At 41.2% G+C, this 19,056-nt stretch overlaps 1 protein-coding gene across 1 annotated transcript in view; it reads right to left on the reverse strand.

Annotated features, from left to right (window-relative positions):
* The window catches only part of RASA3 (RAS p21 protein activator 3), a 278,927-nt gene that overhangs the window by 143,447 nt on the left and 116,424 nt on the right, over nt 1-19,056 (reverse strand). Inside the window, exon 4 of the mRNA XM_069757531.1 lies at nt 1,049-1,140. Coding sequence (XP_069613632.1) covers nt 1,049-1,140 — 92 coding nt within the window. The remainder of the gene's footprint in view (nt 1-1,048; nt 1,141-19,056) is intronic.

Genomic DNA, 19,056 nt, shown 5'->3' on the forward strand with positions numbered 1-19,056 from the left:
CATTAATACCTCTACAGCCTGGCATAACTTCATTTTTTACTTTTTTCCTGTACCTTCATTTTGTTGTATTAATGGGTTTTTCTACCTTCATGCTTCCTCTGACCATAAAGTTTGCATTAGGTAAAAAACAGTTATACTAGTATTACACCCATTCTTCTACTTCACAGCCGGCTCTCCACTGCCGCGTCCAGTGATTGTTTACATGCTGCATTGGTGACATCACGACTACAGTGCACTCAACCGCTACAATCAATCGCTGTGTTAGTGGAGCTATTGAGCCCAGTGATTGGCTGCAGCAGTCACGGGCGTTCTTTTTTTGACATCACCACTGTAGACTGTGAAGAATCAATGGAAGCGGTCGAAGACACTGCACTAGGGCAGGGTACGGCAAGTAATATTGATTCCATGATTGTTTTTGCCAGCGCTAATCTATAAGATGAAGATACTTTCAAGTAGAAAACCTCGTTAAATACTGCAGTAGCCTACACCATTCCTAAGGGTACCGTCACACAGTCGCATTTTGATCGCTACGACGGCACGATCCGTGACGCTCCAGCATCATAACAACATCGCTCAAGCGTCGTAAACTGCTGTCACACTTTGCAATGTACGACGCTGGAGCGATAATTTCATGACGTATGTGCGATGTAGAAGCCGTTGGTTACTATGCGCACATCGTATACAATATCGTGCACACCTTTGTTACACCATGCGATCATGCCGCCACAGCGGGACACTAGACGATCAAAGAAAGTTTCAAACGATCTGCTACGATTCTCAGTGGGGTCCCTGATTGCAGGAGCGTGTCAGACACTGCGAGATCGTAACTATATCGTTGGAACGTCACGAATCGTGCCGTCGTAGTAATCAAAATGCCACTGTGTGACGGTACCCTTACATCGAGGCATCAAGTAAACAAAAAAGCAATGGCCTGGTACATAGTTATTCTCTACGGGCACCAGATGCCATCCACCATAGGTATGTCTCACCTTCCACCAACTTGCCAGGACATAATAAAATAAAGTGTGTGACAATGTTGTATGCTAACCTGTACTTCGGAATTTGCATCCACATGCTGGACTTGAAACCAGGTTTCTCTGTTATATTTTTGCAGATCTTCCTTTAATATTGCTACTTTGCCTAGAAGATAAAAAATTGATTATTGTAGATGTGGAGAAATGGAACACATTTATTGATAATGCAAGCATCTAACTTTTCGGAGGTCCCTTCCTTGGCACTTACCTATTTAGGCACACATTAAGAGCTCGGAAAAAAATGCCCTACAAACAGCAAGGACCTCCAAAAAGTAGTTAGTTCCATCATGTTTTTGTTGTTTGTTTTTTTATCTTTTTGTTCTCAGAAGCATTACAGGCTGTTGCCATTGACACTGCATAATTTGTTACTGAGCAGTGAGCTAGACATTCAGACTGTGGTCTACCAGATCGCTGCAGAAAACTTCAGACATGTCCTAGCGATAACGCTTTTATAACACATATGACCAGCATAGAAAAACTCTATTCAATCATTAATAAAATACTAAAGAACGAGTGACAATCACCAATTATCTCACCCATTGGAGGCAAGGGACAACCTGCTCTGTAAGATTCCAGGGATAGCCGGATCCAATTTTCACCTCCCTTTTGGGGTGACTATCAGAGCCATATTTGGGTACTGCCCTTGTTCGGGACTGAGGAAACACATGAGGCACAACAAGGTAGACTAAGGTGAAAAGGGATCCGGTTATCCCTGGAATCTTACAGAACTGGATGTCTCTTGGCTTAAATGGCTGAACAATTTATATGCACCGACACTCTTCATTAGCCAGTCTTATGTATATTTAAGGCCCTAAGTAACTATGGTCATTATGTAAGTGACATGGGTGTACTCCTAATTGTTGGTTGTCCTTTAGCATTTTATTATAGAAACAATAAAAGTTATGAATTAATAGAGAGTTTTTCTGTGCTGGTTATATCATAATTCTGAATATAAAGAGACCCCGCATTACAAAGTGGGGTCCATATCTAATTTGCTTTTATAACATCTCAACAATGGGCAGAGATATCAAAGATAACAAATGAGTGGAAGATTTCATAAATCAATAGTACACATGAGAATAATCAACTTTGCAATATATCTCATCAGAAAAACCTGCTTCTTTCTCCTCCTGGATGAACATTCACTCTCAATTCACAGGTAAGATCTATATTCAGTGAGGACAGATTTTCCCATTACGGAGATAAGAGTGCTTTTAAAATGCTATGGAGAGGCAGGCACAGATATTCTACTACAATTCTCCTGAAACGACACTTACAATTCTCCAAAGAGCTTTATGACCACTAACTGCTAACTCTCCTAGCTCAGTAATGAGAACATTTGTATTCACTGAAGACAGATTTTGTCCACAAATTTAAAATTATAAGAATGACTGATCAGTCCTGGCATAAAAAGCAGTGGATCTCTCTAATATGATACATTACAAAGTTTCTTATTTTCATGTGTGCTACTGATTTATGGAATAAAAACAGTTAGGCCATGTGCACACGTTCAGGTTTTTTCGCGGTTTTTCGCGGTAAAAACGCTATAAAAACTCATTAAAAACGCATACATTATGTATTCTATCATTTAGAATGCATTCTGCATGTTATGTGCACATAGATGCGTTTTTTTCCGCGAAAAAAACGCATCGCGGTAAAAAAGAGCATGTTCATTATTTTTTGCGGATTTTCTGCGTTTTTCCCGCAATTCTATGCATTTGGGAAAAAACGCACCAAAAACGCGTCAAAAACGCGGTAAAATCGCATGCGGATTTCTGGCAGAAATGTCCGGTTTTTGTCAGGAAAATTTCTGCAAGAAATCCTGACGTGTGCACATACCCTCACTCTTATCTATTGACCCGTGGAAGCGCTCGGTATTAGTGCAAAACGGCCGTCGTCGTCTTGCCTGTCGCACTCCCTCTCTCACTCCCTCCCTTGAACCGCGAAGATGTTTTGCTACATGCTCCAATAAAGGACGTTTGAATTGCCACTGATTGGTGAGTGCTATTGCGTTTTTTCTACTTTTTTATTTATATGGACACTTTGTTTCACGCAAGCACCGCCTTTCATCTGACCGGACTATTGTTGGGAAACTCTCCACATCGAGTTATTAATCTCTGGAAAGTCGAGCTGTGCCGCTTACTTTTTTTTTTTTTTTTCTTTCCTTTCCTTGGTTTATCTATTGACCTATTTCATCGATCGGTCATCAGTTGTTTAGTCCCTAACCTCTTTCCAACATCGGGCGTAATAGTACGTCGATGTTGGACTCCCACTGAGCCAAAAACTTTCCAGGCACATTGCAGCTGATATACACAGCTGACATGTGCCGGCAACAGCTGAGGGGGGAATCGCGAACCACCCGCAGATGTTAATTAGATAAATGCCGCTGTCAATCTCTGACAGCAGCATTTAACTCGCGCTTCCAGCAAGTGCATCGAAAATCCCGCCCATCGGTGACCCCGTCATGTAATCGCAGGTCTCCGATGAGTTGGCATGACAACCAGAGGTCTCCAGCAGACCTCTATGGTTGTCACAGCCAGATTGCTATGAGCGCCGCCCGGTGGTCGGCACTCAGAGCAAGTGAGCATTTCTGCTGCATACAGGCAACCTGATCATCGTCTGTATGTAGCAGAGCCAATCGGACAACTGTAGTTTCTAGTTTCCCATGGAGACTATTGAAGTATGCAAAAAGTAAAAAAAAAAAAAAAAAAAAAAAAGGTTTTAAAAATATTAATAAAAAAAAAAAAAGTTCAAATCACCCCCTTTCGCCCCATTAAAAATAAAACAATAGAAAAAATATATCAAACATATTTGGTATCGCTGGGTTCAGAATCGGCCAATCAATATAGAAAAAAAATTAACCCTTTCATCAACCCTTAAGCCCCGAGGGTGGTTTGCACGTTAATGACCAGGCCAATTTTTACAATTCTGACCACTGTCCCTTTATGAGGTTATAACTCTGGAACGCTTCCCAATGATTCTGACATTATTTTCTCGTGACATATTGTACTTCATGATAGTGGTAAAATTTCTTTGATATTACCTGCGTTTATTTGTGGGGGGAAAAAGGAAATTTGGCGAAAATTTCGCAATTTTCCAACTTTGAATTTTTCTGCAATTAAATCACAGAGATCTGTCACACAAAATACTTAATAAGTAACATTTCCCACATGTCTACATCAGCACAATTTTGGAACCAACATTTTTTTTTGTTAGGGAGTTATAAGGGTTAAAAGTTGAGCAATTTCTCATTTTTACAACACCATTTTTTTTTTTAGAGACCACATCTCATTTGAAGTCATTTTTAGGGGTCTATATGAAAGAAAATACCCAAGTGTGACACCATTCTAAAAACTGCACCCCTCAAGGTGCTCAAAACCACATTCAAGAAGTTTATTAACCCTTCAGGTGTTTCGCAGGAATTTTTGGAATGTTTAATTAAAAATGAACATTTAACTTTTTTTCACACAAAAAGTACTTCAGCTCAAATTTGTTTTATTTTACCAAGGGTAACAGGAGAAAATGGACCCTAAAAGTTGTTGTACAATTTGTCCTGAGTACGCCGATACCTCATATGTGGGGGTAAACCACTGTTTGGGCGCATAGAGCTCGGAAGGGAAGGAGCGCCATTTGACTTTTCAATGCAAAATTGACTGGAATTAAGATGGGACACCATGTTGCGTTTGGAGAGCCACTGATGTGCCTAAACATTGAAACCCCCCCACAAGTAACACCATTTTGGAAAGTAGACCCCCTAAGGGAACTTATCTAGATATGTTTTGAGAGCTTTGAATCCCCAAGTGTTTCACTACAGTTTATAACGCAGAGCCGTGAAAATAAAAAAATTTTTTTTCTTCACAAAAATGATTTATTAGCCCCCAGTTTTGTATTTTCACAAGAGTAACAGGATAAATTGGCCCCCAAAAGTTGTTGTCCAATTTTTCCTGAGTATGCTGATACCCCACATGTTGGGATAAACCCCTGTTTGGGCACACGGGAGAGCTCAGAAGGGAAGGAGCGCCATTTGGAATGCAGACTTAGATGGATTGGTCTGCAGGCATCACGTTGCATTTGCAGAGCCCCTGATGTACCCAATCAGTAGAAACACCCCACAAATGACCCCATATTGGAAACTAGACCTCCCAAGGAACTTATATAGACATGTTATGAGAACTTTGAACCCCCAAGTGTTTCACTACAGTTTATAACGCAGAGCCGTGAAAATAAAATTTTATAAATTGGACCCTAAAGTTGTACAAATTGTCCTGAGTACGCTGATACCCCATATGTTGGGGTAAACCCCTGTTTGGGTGCACGGGAGAGCTCGGAAGGGAAGGAGCACTGTTTTACTTTTTAACGCAGAATTAGCTGGAATTGAGATCGGACGCCATGTCGCGCTTGGAGAGCTTCTGATGTACCTAAACAGTGGAAACCCTCCAATTCTAATTGAAACCCTAATCCAAACATACCCCTAACCCTAATCCCAACAGTAACCCTAACCACACCCCTAACCCTGACACACCCCTAACTCTAATCCAAACTCTAATCCCAACCGTAAATGTAATCCTAACTTTAGCCCTAACCCTAACTTTAGCCCCAACCCCAACCCTAACTTTAGCCCCAACCCCAATTTTAGCCCCAACCCTAACTTTAGCCCCAACCCCAACCCTAACTTTAGCCCCAACCCCAATTTTAGCCCCAACCCTAACCCTAACTTTAGCCCCAACCCTAACTTTAGCCCTAACCCTAACTTTAGCCCCAACCCTAACCCTAACTTAAGCCCCAACCCTAACTTTAGCCCCAACCCTAACCCTAACTTTAGGCCCAACCCTAACTTTAGCCCCAACCCTAACTTTAGCCCCAACCCTAGCCCTAACCCTATCGGGAAAATGGAAATAAATACATTTTTTTATTTTATTATTTTTCCCTAACTAAGGGGGTGATGTATGAGGGTTTGATTTGCTTTTATAGCGTTTTTTTATAGCGGATTTTTATGATTGGCAGCTGTCACACACTAAAAGACGCTTTTTATAGCAAAAAAGTTTTTGCGTCTCCACATTTTGAGACCTATAATTTTTCCATATTTTGGTCCACAGAGTCATGTGAGGTCTTGTTTTTTGCGGGACGAGTTGACGTTTTTATTGGTAACATTTTCGGGCATGTGAGATTTTTTGATCACTTTTTATTCCGATTTTTGTGAGGCAGAATGACCAAAAACCAGCTATTTATGAATTTCTTTTGGGGGGGCGTTTATACCATTCCGCATTTGGTAAAATGGATAAAGCAGTTTTATTCTTCGGGTCAGTACGATTACAGCGATATCTCATTTATATCATTTTTTTATGTTTTGGCGCTTTTATGCGATAAAAACTTTTATAGAAAAAATAATTATTTTGGCATCACTTTATTCTCAGGACTATAACTTTTTAATTTTTTTGCTGATGCTGTATGGCAGCTCGGTTTTTGCGGGACAAGATGACGTTTTCAGCGGTACCATGGTTATTTATATCTATCTTTTTGATCGCGTGTTATTCCACTTTTTGTTCGGCGGTATGATAATAAAGCGTTGTTTTTTGCCTCTTTTTCTTACGGTGTTTATTGAAGGAGTTAACTAGTGGGACAGTTTTATAGGTTGGGTTGTTACGGACGCGGCGATACTAAATATGTATACTTTTATTGTTTGTTTTTTTATTTAGATGAAGAAATGTATTTATGGGAATATTATATTTTTTTTTTTCTTTATTTAGGATTTTTTTTTTTTTTTTTTTTTTTTTTTTTACACGTGCGGAAATTTTTTTTTTTTTTAACTTTTTTACTTTGTCCCGGGGGGGGGGACATCACAGATCGTTGATCTGACAGTTTGCACAGCACTCTGTCAGATCAGGGATCTTACTTACAGGGCTGCAGGCTTACCAAGCGCCTGCTCTGAGCAGGCACTTGGTAAGCCACCTCCCTCCCTGCAGGACCCGGATGCCGAGGCCATTTTGGATCTGGGCCTGCTGCAGGGAGGAGAGGTAAGAGACCCTCGCAGCAACGCGATCACATCGCGTTGCTGCGGGGGTCTCAGGGAAGCACACAGGGAGCCCCCTTCCCTGCGCGATGCTTCCCTGTACCGCCGGCACACCGCGATCATGTTTGATCGCGGTGTGCCGGGGGTTAATGTCCCGGGAGCGGTCCGTGACATAGTGCCGGATGTCAGCTGCAATATGCAGCTGACACCCGGCCGCGAACGGCCACACTCCCCCCGTGAACGTGGCCGTTCCCCCCGGGAACGTACTATCCCGTCACTGAGAATTAAGTCCCAGGTCACCTTGACGGGATAGTATGTCATATGGGATTAAGGGGTTAAACGTCGTTCGCCAAAAGATCGTATCTGCACCAAAACGGTATCATTAAAAAAGTCAGCTCGGCACAAAAAAATAAGCCCTCACCCAACCCGAGATCACGAAAAATAGAGATGCTAAGGGTATTGGAAAATGGCGTTTTTTTGTTGTTGTTTTTTTAACAAAAGTTGGAATTTTTTTCACCATATAAATAAAAAACAGCATATACATGTAGGTCAGTTTTAGCATTTAGTGAACATGGTTATAAAAAAAAAAACAACCGTGGGGTTGCACTTTTTTTTGCACTTTCACAGCACTTCTAATTTTTTTCTTGTTTTCCAGTACAAGATATGTTAAAACCAAAGGGTGTCGTTCAAAAGTACAACTCATCCCGCAAAAAACAAGCCCTCATACGGCCATTTTGACCGGAAAAAAAAAAAGTTATGACTCTGGGAAGAAGGGGAGCAAAAAATTTAAATGCAAAAAAAAAAAAAAAAACTCTGGTCGTTAAGGGGTTAATATCCCCTTTAAGGTTCTTTCACACTAGTGCCATGGCTTCTGCTCAAATAGCAGCTATTACAGTTACCGTATGTTGAATCTGATTTGAAAAGGGATCTCGCCAAAACTTAAAAGGATTTGGTGGTTTTCTCAGGAAAGAAACAATGAACATTAACCAGAGTCTGGTTACTAGGAATTTGCCTCACAAAGCTTGACTGGTGCTATGCTGTCAGATTAAAAAATAAAATGAAAAAAAAAAATCTTTTAAAAACTGAAAACCTTCTGATAGCAAATTAATGCTGAAAAATAAAATGTTAATTACGGTACAAAGACTTCATTTTTCCATTTAAAATATTAAACTTAATTTCCAATCAGTACTTGATTCAAAGCCAAGAACCAGAAAAAATGTACATTATTTATAACAGGTCGTAAAGCTGTTCGCACAAAAGAAAGAAGAGAAACAAAATAAAAAAAACTAGGTCAGAGAGTGTTAAGAAAACCCCACTGGGGCCGGTTTAGTCTCATCCAGTACCAGCTGTGTAATATGCAGAGGCAGACGAGAGAGGCATCATATGGAAAGAGGGACGTCTTGCCTATTGTTTGCTGACGGTAGAAGTCACCGGCTGAAAACAAGACGGCCTTGTCTGGTGCTTTGCTGTAATCTGACAATGCTACATTTGTGTTCATCTCTGACAATCCCAGGAAATTATTACTAATGGAGATAATTATACTGTTAAACATTAACCTTCACATTTAATGGCTATTCCTATTTTAAGATCATGTCCTCATTTATATTTAGCACTATGGTTTCATTTTAATTTCTAAAACACATTATAATTAGGGTTAGGGTAAAAACTTGTTATTCTTCTCAATTGCGACAGGAAGAAATAGAATTTCAGCAAATGAATAGCCGCACGAGGATATATTTAGCGCCTTAACCGCTTAATGTCTTCCAATACGCTTTTTAACTGACATAAGGAATAAGAGAAAAGCGCTCCAGGAAGGGAGAAAACTCTACAGATGTCCGTCACAGTCAGTCAAAAAAGTGTTGGCAACCTTGAAATCGTTACAGACAAAGAAGTATATATTCCAGAAAATTATTGCAATTAGACGTTTTATTATATGCATGTTTATTTCCTTTGTGTATATAGGAACACCACACAAAAAAAACAGAAAAAAAGCAAATTGGACATGATTTCACACAAAACCCCAAAAATGGGCCAGACAAAATTGCTGGCACCTTTTGTGCTGCTAGTTCAAACTCACTTGTGGCAAGTAACAGGTGTGGGCAATACCTGAAACCAGATAAAAAGGGGAGAAGTTGACTCAATCTTTGCATTGTATGTCTGTGAGAGCCATACAAAGCACTGAGAAGACTTGAGAACCAAAATTGTAGAACAATATCAACAATCTCAAGGTTACGAGTCCATCTCCAGAGTTTTTGATGTTCCTTTGTCCACAGTGTGCAATATAATCAAGAAGTTTATAACCCATGGCACTGTAGTCAATTTCCCTGGAAGTGGACGGCAAAGAAAAATTTATGAAAGGTTGCAATATAAGATAGTCCGGATGGTGTATAAGCCCATTCTGTATATATAACTCCAACCTGGTTCCATCCTTGGATATACACCCCCCATCCTGGTATACATGTCCCCCAACCTGGTATATATGTCTCTTATCCTTGGCCCATCTTGGCATACACGGACAAGCAAATGGGTAATAATGTGCTTTTGACCTTCAGGTTCCATATCTCACCATCCACTACTGCTTCGAATGTGAGACTAGCATAATTTTATAGACAATCATCTTGGCTATCTTATACACAAATTTGACTTGCAACTAATTTGCATATGATTAGTTATGTAGATTTTACTAGATTGCTACTGTTTTGCTCCTGAAGGTGGAAAAATCTTTTTCTTCCTGTATACTACAAATTACAACTTTTTCTCACATTCCCAAATAGCTAAGTGTGTTATTAGGTTGATTCCCAAACGAGGAGCAGCCATGAAGAAGATTTCACAAGAAAAGAGAAAAGAAACAGCATTATCCAACTCATTGATAGAGGTCTCTCGATCAAGAAGATTGTCAAACTGCATCATGGCACTCACATGATGCAGTTTGACAATCTTCTTGACTTGTAGCAATACAAAATCAAGTCCTGCCATCCATTCTAAAGCCAAGAGGTGGACATCCAGGCAAAATGTCGTGAGTCAACAAGTATGCTCACCACAAGGTCCATCAGTTTTGGGGCGACAAACATGGCAGTGGAGGTGGCCTCTTAAGAGTGAGATTACAAGCATCAATGCAAGCACCATGCCACACACGTTACATAAGTCTAGAATAGTGACCTGAAAAAAAGTGCAGGAGCTCGACTTCAATATTTTCGTAAGAGGCTCAAATTTGAAAAAAATAAAGTGCAAAAAGTGGACAGTAGAAGATTGGAAATGGGTCATTTGGAGCTATGAGATGAAAGTCAATAGACTAGGCTCTGATGGGTGCAAATGTGTCTGGAAGGAACAAGGGAAGAAGGGGATAATGGATTGAGAAATTGAAGGAAATGTCAAGTTCGGTGAAGGAAGCCTGATAGCACTGGATACTTGACCAGAATCAATGGTGGTCTCGATGCTTATTTACAGTATATATGAGTATCTTACAAGACAAGTCACTTTGTATAATCGAATACTATGGGTATGAAAAAGATATGTCCCCCATTCTGCTGCTGTTCTTTAAAGAATAATAAAAAAAAAAAATTTCTACTCCACTTTCCTTCGTTTGTTTCCCAGCCATGCAGCATCCTCTTTTGAAGCAACTGATTTCTATGTGCAAAAGACAGGCAGCCTTTGACTGACTCACCATCATTGTCTGCCAGTCTCGGATTGGCTAGTGGCATGCAGAAACCTGACGAGTGTCTGTGCCGCAATACATTTTAGCTGAATGTGTATCCTCGGACACACATCCAGCTGAAGTATGTGATAGTGTCGGCGGGCCCCTCCTCCCACACGGGCCCGGGACCTTTGCCACCACAACCATTACACCCCTGGCTGGAATACATTAAGGGGAAGCCTGCCCAAATGCACACAAGAGCACGTGAACCATCTCTAGCTGAAGCAATCTTCTGCATTGTGCAAAATGCATTTTTTGTCGATTCGCCCAGACAATTACAAATTGTTCTTAGAAAACAAAAACTGACACAGATTCAAACTGCATTGAATATTGTGAAAATCCACAGCATAAACCGACATGCTGCGGACTTACATGCTGCACTGCTGGTCAATTTCCTTAAAAATTTGTGAGAATTTTTTTTTTTTTTTTACAGAACTGCAGCATGTAAGCTGCAAGACAGCATTGAGGGTGGCAGGACTTCGTGTCCCTCCTTTTTAGCACATAGGCACTCTTTCTCCATGCACAAGCAAGTCCCCTGAAGATTTGGCTTGGATGAAACGCGTCGGGACGGATTACACAGGGAGAGTGCAGGGCATGTTTGTACAGGGGTAGCTGTGGACTGCTTTTGTAAGGGCAGGAGCTTTGGGGATAGTTTATCGATAGCCCCATAGGGACTGACATAGGGATTGTCGTCTCGGCCATTTTTCCGGATCATCTTCTGACCAGAAATTATCCGGCGCTCCTGGGCCCTCATCTTGGAACCGGTGAGATTGTTCCTCTTTACATTATTTATATAGCCATCAGTGGCACTGCCTTCTTGCGACTATTGATGTTTTTTTTATTGTTCGTTCATGTAACTAGCTTGACGCTGAGTGCTGTGGACGTTATTCTACTCCAGCTTCATATGTCATAATCTAGTTTACTATGATATCTCCAATATACTGTGGAGGATATCATTCTGTCCTATCTGGGGATAATTAGTCTCTGTGGTCACCATACCATTTGTCTGAGACTGCCCCAGTATTTTTATCCACTTGGGTGTTTGGTTTAGTTTTTTGTGTGGCTTTAGTAATAATAAAAGTTACGTTTTATTTTTTCCACTTATGCTTTGTTAGAGAACTGCAGCATGTGAATTATGTATACAGCTCTGGTAAAAATGAACAGACCACTGCAAAATGTTCAGTTTGTCAGATTTTTCTCTTTATAGGTATATTTTTGAGTAAAATGTAAATTGTTCTTTCAGTCTATAAACTTCTGACAACATGTCTTCAAATTTCCAAGCAATAAATGTATTTTTTTCTGTCAAAGAAAAATGGTCAAAATAAAAAAACAGTGCTTTCAGACCTCAAATAATGCAAAGAAAACAAGATCATAATCATTTAGAAACAACAATACTAATGTTTTAACTCAAGAAGCGTTCAGAAATCAATATTTTGTGGAATAACCATGATTTTTAATCACAGCTTTCATGCGTCTTGGCATGCTTTCCACCAGTCTTTCACACGGCTTCTAGCACACAAATGTAATCAGTTCTTCTTTGTTTGATGGCTTGTGACCATCCATCATCCTCTTGATTACATTCCAGAGGTTTTTAATGGATGGCTTGCTCACAAGTTGCGTCTTTGCCTTAAAACAAAAAAAATTGCAGCATTTCACTGGACCAGCAAAGTGAATGAGGTTTCTGAAATCTCATGTACATACTATTTATTTTTTTCTCCCTGAGATTTGACTAGTTTCATGTCTATTCTCTCAGCGCTTCTCACCCACTCAAGTGAATTGGGGGAAAAAAAAATTAATAAAAAAAGGAGGCAGTATTATTCTAGTCAAGAAACACATTTTTGGTGCAGAAATGGCTGCTGCAAATACTCAATGTGTGCAAACACCCTTAAAGGGCCACTGTCACCCCCTCCAGCCGTTATAAACTAAAAGAGCCACCTTGTGCAGCAGTAATGCTGCATTCTAACAAGGTGGCTCTTTTAGTTTTTGGTGCATGTATTCCCAAAATAAAGAGTTTTATAACTTCTCCAAAATACCTGTCTTTATCCAGGGAGGCAGGTCCTCACCCCCCTGCTTGAACCGCCACACTGCCATCACTCAAATCTTCAGGGGCGCCGGGCACCGCCCCCTTGGCGTCACTGCTGCACAAGGTGGCTCTTTTAGTTTATAACGGCTGGAGGGGGTGACAGAGTCCCTTTAAGTTCACCTTGCTTTTCTTCTGTGACAAGCTTTGCTCATGCAATCTCTAACATTAAGTTTACGGTGAATAGGTGAATACGATCACCTTAATATACCAATGTGACAGAGCAATTGGGTTCTTAAAAAGACTCCAAATTGTTCATTTTATGTTTCACTGCTCTAACTAAATGGTGGAACATTGTCCCTGAAAATGATAAACCAGAGGGATCTTAACAAGCCTGAGACGTGGACACAAATTGACAGAGAAGAACAGCATTCCTTATATTCTGTGTGTTTTCAAGTAGTAACATAATTCAGAGAAACACAAGTTGTCCCATCGGGCAGGTGAAATGGTCGTGTCGGCACATATCTTACTGACATAATCTCTGTGATGAGGAAGTGAGATAACATAGAGTGGAATGTAATCATTGACTCGCAGCTTCTGAACGTCAGTGGTATTTTTCCAATGGAATAAGGTCCAGTACAGGTAATGGAGAACATATATTCCCAAGGATTGCCTTAGCGTACTATCAGCATTTATTCAGTAAAAGAAATCGCTATTTGAGGATATGAGGTACATCACTTCTCACGCCATGTACATTTGGGAGAGTTGGGTTAAGTTCACACCATGAATCTTTGACGCAAATTTCCAGCAAAGTGGATGGAATTTATAGAAAACTCACGCCCATTGTACTTTTTTCACGCTCTGTAAACTGACCTGCAGTGCGTGTTTGAAATCTGCAATGCAAGTTCTCTTGTGTTTACGCTGAGTTTTTGTGCGTTTTTTCCCCATATAATTGCATTAGATACAGAAAAAATACAGACATAAAACGAATAAGCGATTTTAGTGCCGTTCCAGAGAGTAAACACATATGTAATCCACAACTATCAATAAAGAATCAAAGCCAAATACTAAGACAAAAACTGCAGCATCAAAAGCACATTAAAAAAAACCACACTCGAAATGCAATGAAAAAAGTAACCCAATAGGTGCAGAAACACTACAACATTAAAAATTCACCAAATACTCATCGTTGTCTTAGGGCATCAGTGTTTCTAATATAAGTGCTATCCGTGTTTTTCACAGATAGCATTCGAACCTATAATATTCTAAGGGGCTGCACATGTCCGAATTGAAACACGGAGACAAATCGGAATTTCATCCGAGGGTCGGATCAAAGTTGGTGAAAAAAAAATCATACTGCACGTGGAGAATATCAATGTGACCCATAGACTTGAATTGCCAAGTTTGATCAGACACAAAGACTTTTTCCTAGGACCACTTGGTCTGACAAAAAAAAAAAGGTCATGTGCACAGTCTCATAAAAACATGGGAAGAAGTGCTATCCATCAAAATAATGGATTCCACTAGTCTGATTTAAAAGGTCGTGTACACGAGCCCTTGTATGTAGATTTTGAGAGAGATTTAACTGAAAATGTCACCATACAGCATTAGGGATCATTGTCTAGAGTGAAAGCTGCAGCAAAAATCCACAGCAGGCTCAGATTTTCATGCTGATTTTTTCCGCTACATGTGGATGTGATGTTGAAAACCTCATTTGCTTGTACTGCACTATAAATTGTTGTAGATTTGTGCAGTGTCTCTCATGCTCACAGCAGAGCACGATGCATTGGGCTGGTCAGCCTCTGCGGACTGCTATACAGTTTCTATCCAGCGCTGTATGCATAGAGATCACGTAAGACGGCTTGGGCAACTGATGGAGCAAAATACATCTGCGCTGTCCCCTGCATCTGGTGCTGAAGCCGCCATTCATATCTTCTCTCCAGCAGCGTTCGCTGTAAAGATGATATGAAAAATCCTTTTTTTTCTTCGTGTTTTAACCCCTTCATGACCCAGCCTATTTTTACCTTAAAGGGAACCTGTCACCCCGTTTTTTGAGATTGAGCTATAAATACTGTTAAATAGGGCCTGCGCTGTGTGTTACTATAGTGTATGTAGTGTACCCCGATTCCCCACCTATGCTGAGAAATAACTTACCAAAGTCGCCGTTTTCGCCTGTCAATCAGGCTGGTCAGGTCGGGAGGGCGTGTTCACAGCGCTGGTTCTTCCTCAGCTTTACGTTGGTGGCGTAGTGGGGTAGTGGTGAACAAGCAGCGCGCGATCTGCGCTGTCATCCCTTTCGTCGGTGGGGGCGGCCATCTTCCTGGGGCCGAGCGTGCGCAGATCGAGTGCTCTGCTGCACGGGGCTTCAGGAAAATGGCCGCGGGATGCCGCGCGTGCGCATTAGAGATCGCGGCGGCCATTTTCCCAAAGCCGAGTTTGCATCTCGGCTTTGGGAAAATGGCCGCCGCGATCTCTAATGCGCACGCGCGGCATCCCGCGGCCATTTTCCTGAAGCCCCGTGCAGCAGAGCACTCGATCTGCGCACGCGCGGCCCCAGGAAGATGGCCGCCCCCACCGACGAAAGGGATGACAGCGCAGATCGCGCGCTGCTTGTTCACCACTACGCCACCAACGTAAAGCTGAGGAAGAACCAGCGCTGTGAACACGCCCTCCCGACCTGACCAGCCTGATTGACAGGCGAAAACGGCGACTTTGGTAAGTTATTTCTCAGCATAGGTGGGGAATCGGGGTACACTACATACACTATAGTAACACACAGCGCAGGCCCTATTTAACAGTATTTATAGCTCAATCTCAAAAAACGGGGTGACAGGTTCCCTTTAAAGACCTTGCCGTTTTTTGCAATTCTGACCAGTGTCCCTTTATGAGGTAATAACTCAGGAACGCTTCAACGGATCCTAGCGGTTCTGAGATTGTTTTTTCGTGACATATTGGGCTTCATGTTAGTGGTAAATTTAGGTCAATAAATTATGCGTTTATTTGTGATAAAAACAGAAATTTGGCAAAAATTTAGAAAATTTCGCAATTTTCACATTTTGAATTTTTATTCTGTTAAACCAGAGAGTTATGTGACACAAAATAGTTAATAAATAACATTTCCCACATGTTTACTTTACATCAGCACAATTTTGGAAACCAATTTTTTTTTTTTTGCTAGGAAGTTATAAGGGTTAAAATTTGACCAGCGATTTCTCATTTTTACAACGAAATTTACAAAACTATTTTTTTAGGGACCACCTCACATTTGAAGTCAGTTTGAGGGGTCTATATAGCTGAAAATACCCAAAAGTGACACCATTCTAAAAACTGCACCCCTCAAGGTACTCAAAACCACATTCCAGAAGTTTATTAACCCTTCAGGTGCTTCACAGCAGCAGAAGCAACATGGAAGGAAAAAATGAACATTTAACTTTTTAGTCACAAAAATTATCTTTTAGCAACAATTTTTTTTATTTTCCCAATGGTAAAAGGAGAAACTGAACCACGTAAGTTGTTGTCCAATTTGTCCTAAGTACGCCGATACCTCATATGTGGGGGTAAACCACTGTTTGGGCGCACGGCAGGGCTTGGAAGGGAAGGAGCGCCATTTGACTTTTTGAATCAAAAATTGGCTCCACTCTTTAGCGGACACCATGTCACGTTTGGAGAGCCCCCGTGTGCCTAAAAATTGGAGCTCCCCCACAAGTGACCCCATTTTGGAAACTAGACGCCCCAGGGAACTTATCTAGATGCATAGTGAGCACTTTGAACCCCCAGGTGCTTCACAAATTGATCCATACAAATGAAAAAGTACTTTTTTTTTCACAAAAAAATTCTTTTAGCCTCAATTTTTTCATTTTCACATGGGCAACAGGATAAAATGGATCCTAAAATTTGTTGGGCAATTTCTCCTGAGTACACTGATACCTCATATGTGGGGGTAAACCACTGTTTGGGCACATTGTAAGGCTCGGAAGGGAAGGAGCACCATTTGACTTTTTGAATGAAAAATTATCTCCATCGTTAGCGGACACCATGTCGCGTTTGGAAAGCTCCTGTGTGCCTAAACATTGGCGCTCCCCCACAAGTGACCCCATTTTGGAAACTAGACCCCCCAAGGAACTTATTTAGATGCCTAGTGAACACTTTAAACCCTCAGGTGCTTCACAAATTGATCTGTAAAAATGAAAAAGTACTTTTTTTTCACAAAAAAATTCTTTTCGCCTCAATTTTTTCATTATCACATGGGCAATAGGATAAAATGGATCATAAAATTTGTTGGGCAATTTCTCCCGAGTACGCCGATACCTCATATGTGGGGGTAAACCACTGTTTGGGCACTCGGCAGGGCTCGGAAGGGAAGGCGCGCCATTTGACTTTTTGAATGGAAAATTAGCTCCAATTGTTAGCGGACACCATGTCGCGTTTGGAGAGCCCCTGTGTGCCTAAACATTGGAGCTCCCCCACAAGTGACCCCATTTTGGAAACTAGACCCCCCAAGGAACTTATCTAGATGCATATTGAGCACTTTAAACCCCCAGGTGCTTCACAGAAGTTTATAACGCAGAGCCATGAAAATAAAATAAAAAAATTATTTTCTCAAAAATGATCTTTTAGCCTGGAATTTCCTATTTTGCCAAGGGTAATAGGAGAAATTGGACCCCAAATGTTGTTGTCCAGTTTGTCCTGAGTACGCTGATACCCCATATGTGGGGGTAAACCACTGTTTGGGCGCACAGCAGGGCTCGGAAGGGAAGGCACGCCATTTGGCTTTTTAAATGGAAAATTAGCTCCAATCATTAGCGGACACCATGTCACGTTTGGAGAGCCCCTGTGTGCCTAAACATTGGAGATCCCCCAGAAATGACCCCATTTTGGAAACTAGTCCACCAAAGGAACTAATCTAGATGTGTGGTGAGGACTTTGAACCCCCAAGTGCTTCACAGAAGTTTATAACGCAGAGCCATGAAAATAAAAAATAAAAATTATTTTCTCAAAAATGATCTTTTAGCCTGCAATTTTTTATTTTCCCAAGGGTATCAGGAGAAATTTGACCCCAAAAGTTGTTGTCCAGTTTCTCCTGAGTACGCTGATACCCCATATGTGGGGGTAAACCACTGTTTGGGCACATGCCGGGGCTCGGAAGTGAAGTAGTGACGTTTTGAAATGCAGACTTTGATGGAATGCTCTGTGGGCGTCACGTTGCGTTTGCAGAGCCCCTGATGTGGCTTAAAAGTAGAAACCCCCCACAAGTGACCCCATTTTGGAAACTAGATCCCGAAAGGAACTTATCTAGATGTGTGGTGAGCACTTTGAACCCCCAAGTGCTTCACAGAAGTTTATAATGCAGAGCCGTGAAAATAATAAATACGTTTTCTTTCCTCAAAAATAATTATTTAGCCCAGAATTTTTTAATTTTCCCAAGGGTAACAGGAGAAATTTGACCCCAAAATTTGTTGTCCAGTTTCTCCTGAGTACGGTGATACCCCATATGTGGGGGTAAACTACTGTTTGGGCACATGCCGGGGCTCGGAATTGAAGTAGTGACGTTTTGAAATGCAGACTTTGATGGAATGCTCTGCGGGCGTCACGTTGCGTTTGCAGAGCCCCTGATGTGGCTAAACAGTAGAAACCCAACACAAGTGACCCCATTTTGGAAACTAGACCCCGAAAGGAACTTATCTAGATGTGTAGTGAGCACTTTGAACCCCCAAGTGCTTCATAGAAGTATATAATGCAGAGCCGTGAAAATAAAATACGTTTTCTTTCCTCAAAAATAATTATTTAGCCCAGAATTTTTTATTTTCCCAAGGGTTACAGGAGAAATTGGACCCCAAAAGTTGTTGTTCAGTTTCTCCTGAGTACGCTGATACCCCATGTGTGGAGGTAAACCACTGTTTGGGCACACGTCGGGGCTCAGAAGGGAAGTAGTGACTTTTGAAATGCAGACTTTGATGGAATGGTCTGCGGGCGTCACGTTGCGTTTGCAGAGCCCCTGGTGTGCCTAAACAGTAGAAACCCCCCACAAGTGACCCCATTTTAGAAACTAGACCCCCCAAGGAACTTATCTAGATATGTGGTGAGCACTTTGAACCCCCAAGTGCTTCACAGACGTTTACAACGTAGAGCCGTGAAAATAATAAATCATTTTTCTTTCCTCAAAAATGATGTTTTAGCAAGCATTTTTTTATTTTCACAAGGGTAACAGGATAAATTGGACCCCAGTAATTGTTGCGCAGTTTATCCTGAGTATGCTGGTACCCCATATGTGGGGGTAAACCACTATTTGGGCACACAT

This window comes from Ranitomeya imitator, chromosome 3 (assembly GCF_032444005.1).
Source record: "Ranitomeya imitator isolate aRanImi1 chromosome 3, aRanImi1.pri, whole genome shotgun sequence".
Taxonomy (NCBI): Eukaryota; Metazoa; Chordata; class Amphibia; order Anura; family Dendrobatidae; genus Ranitomeya; species Ranitomeya imitator.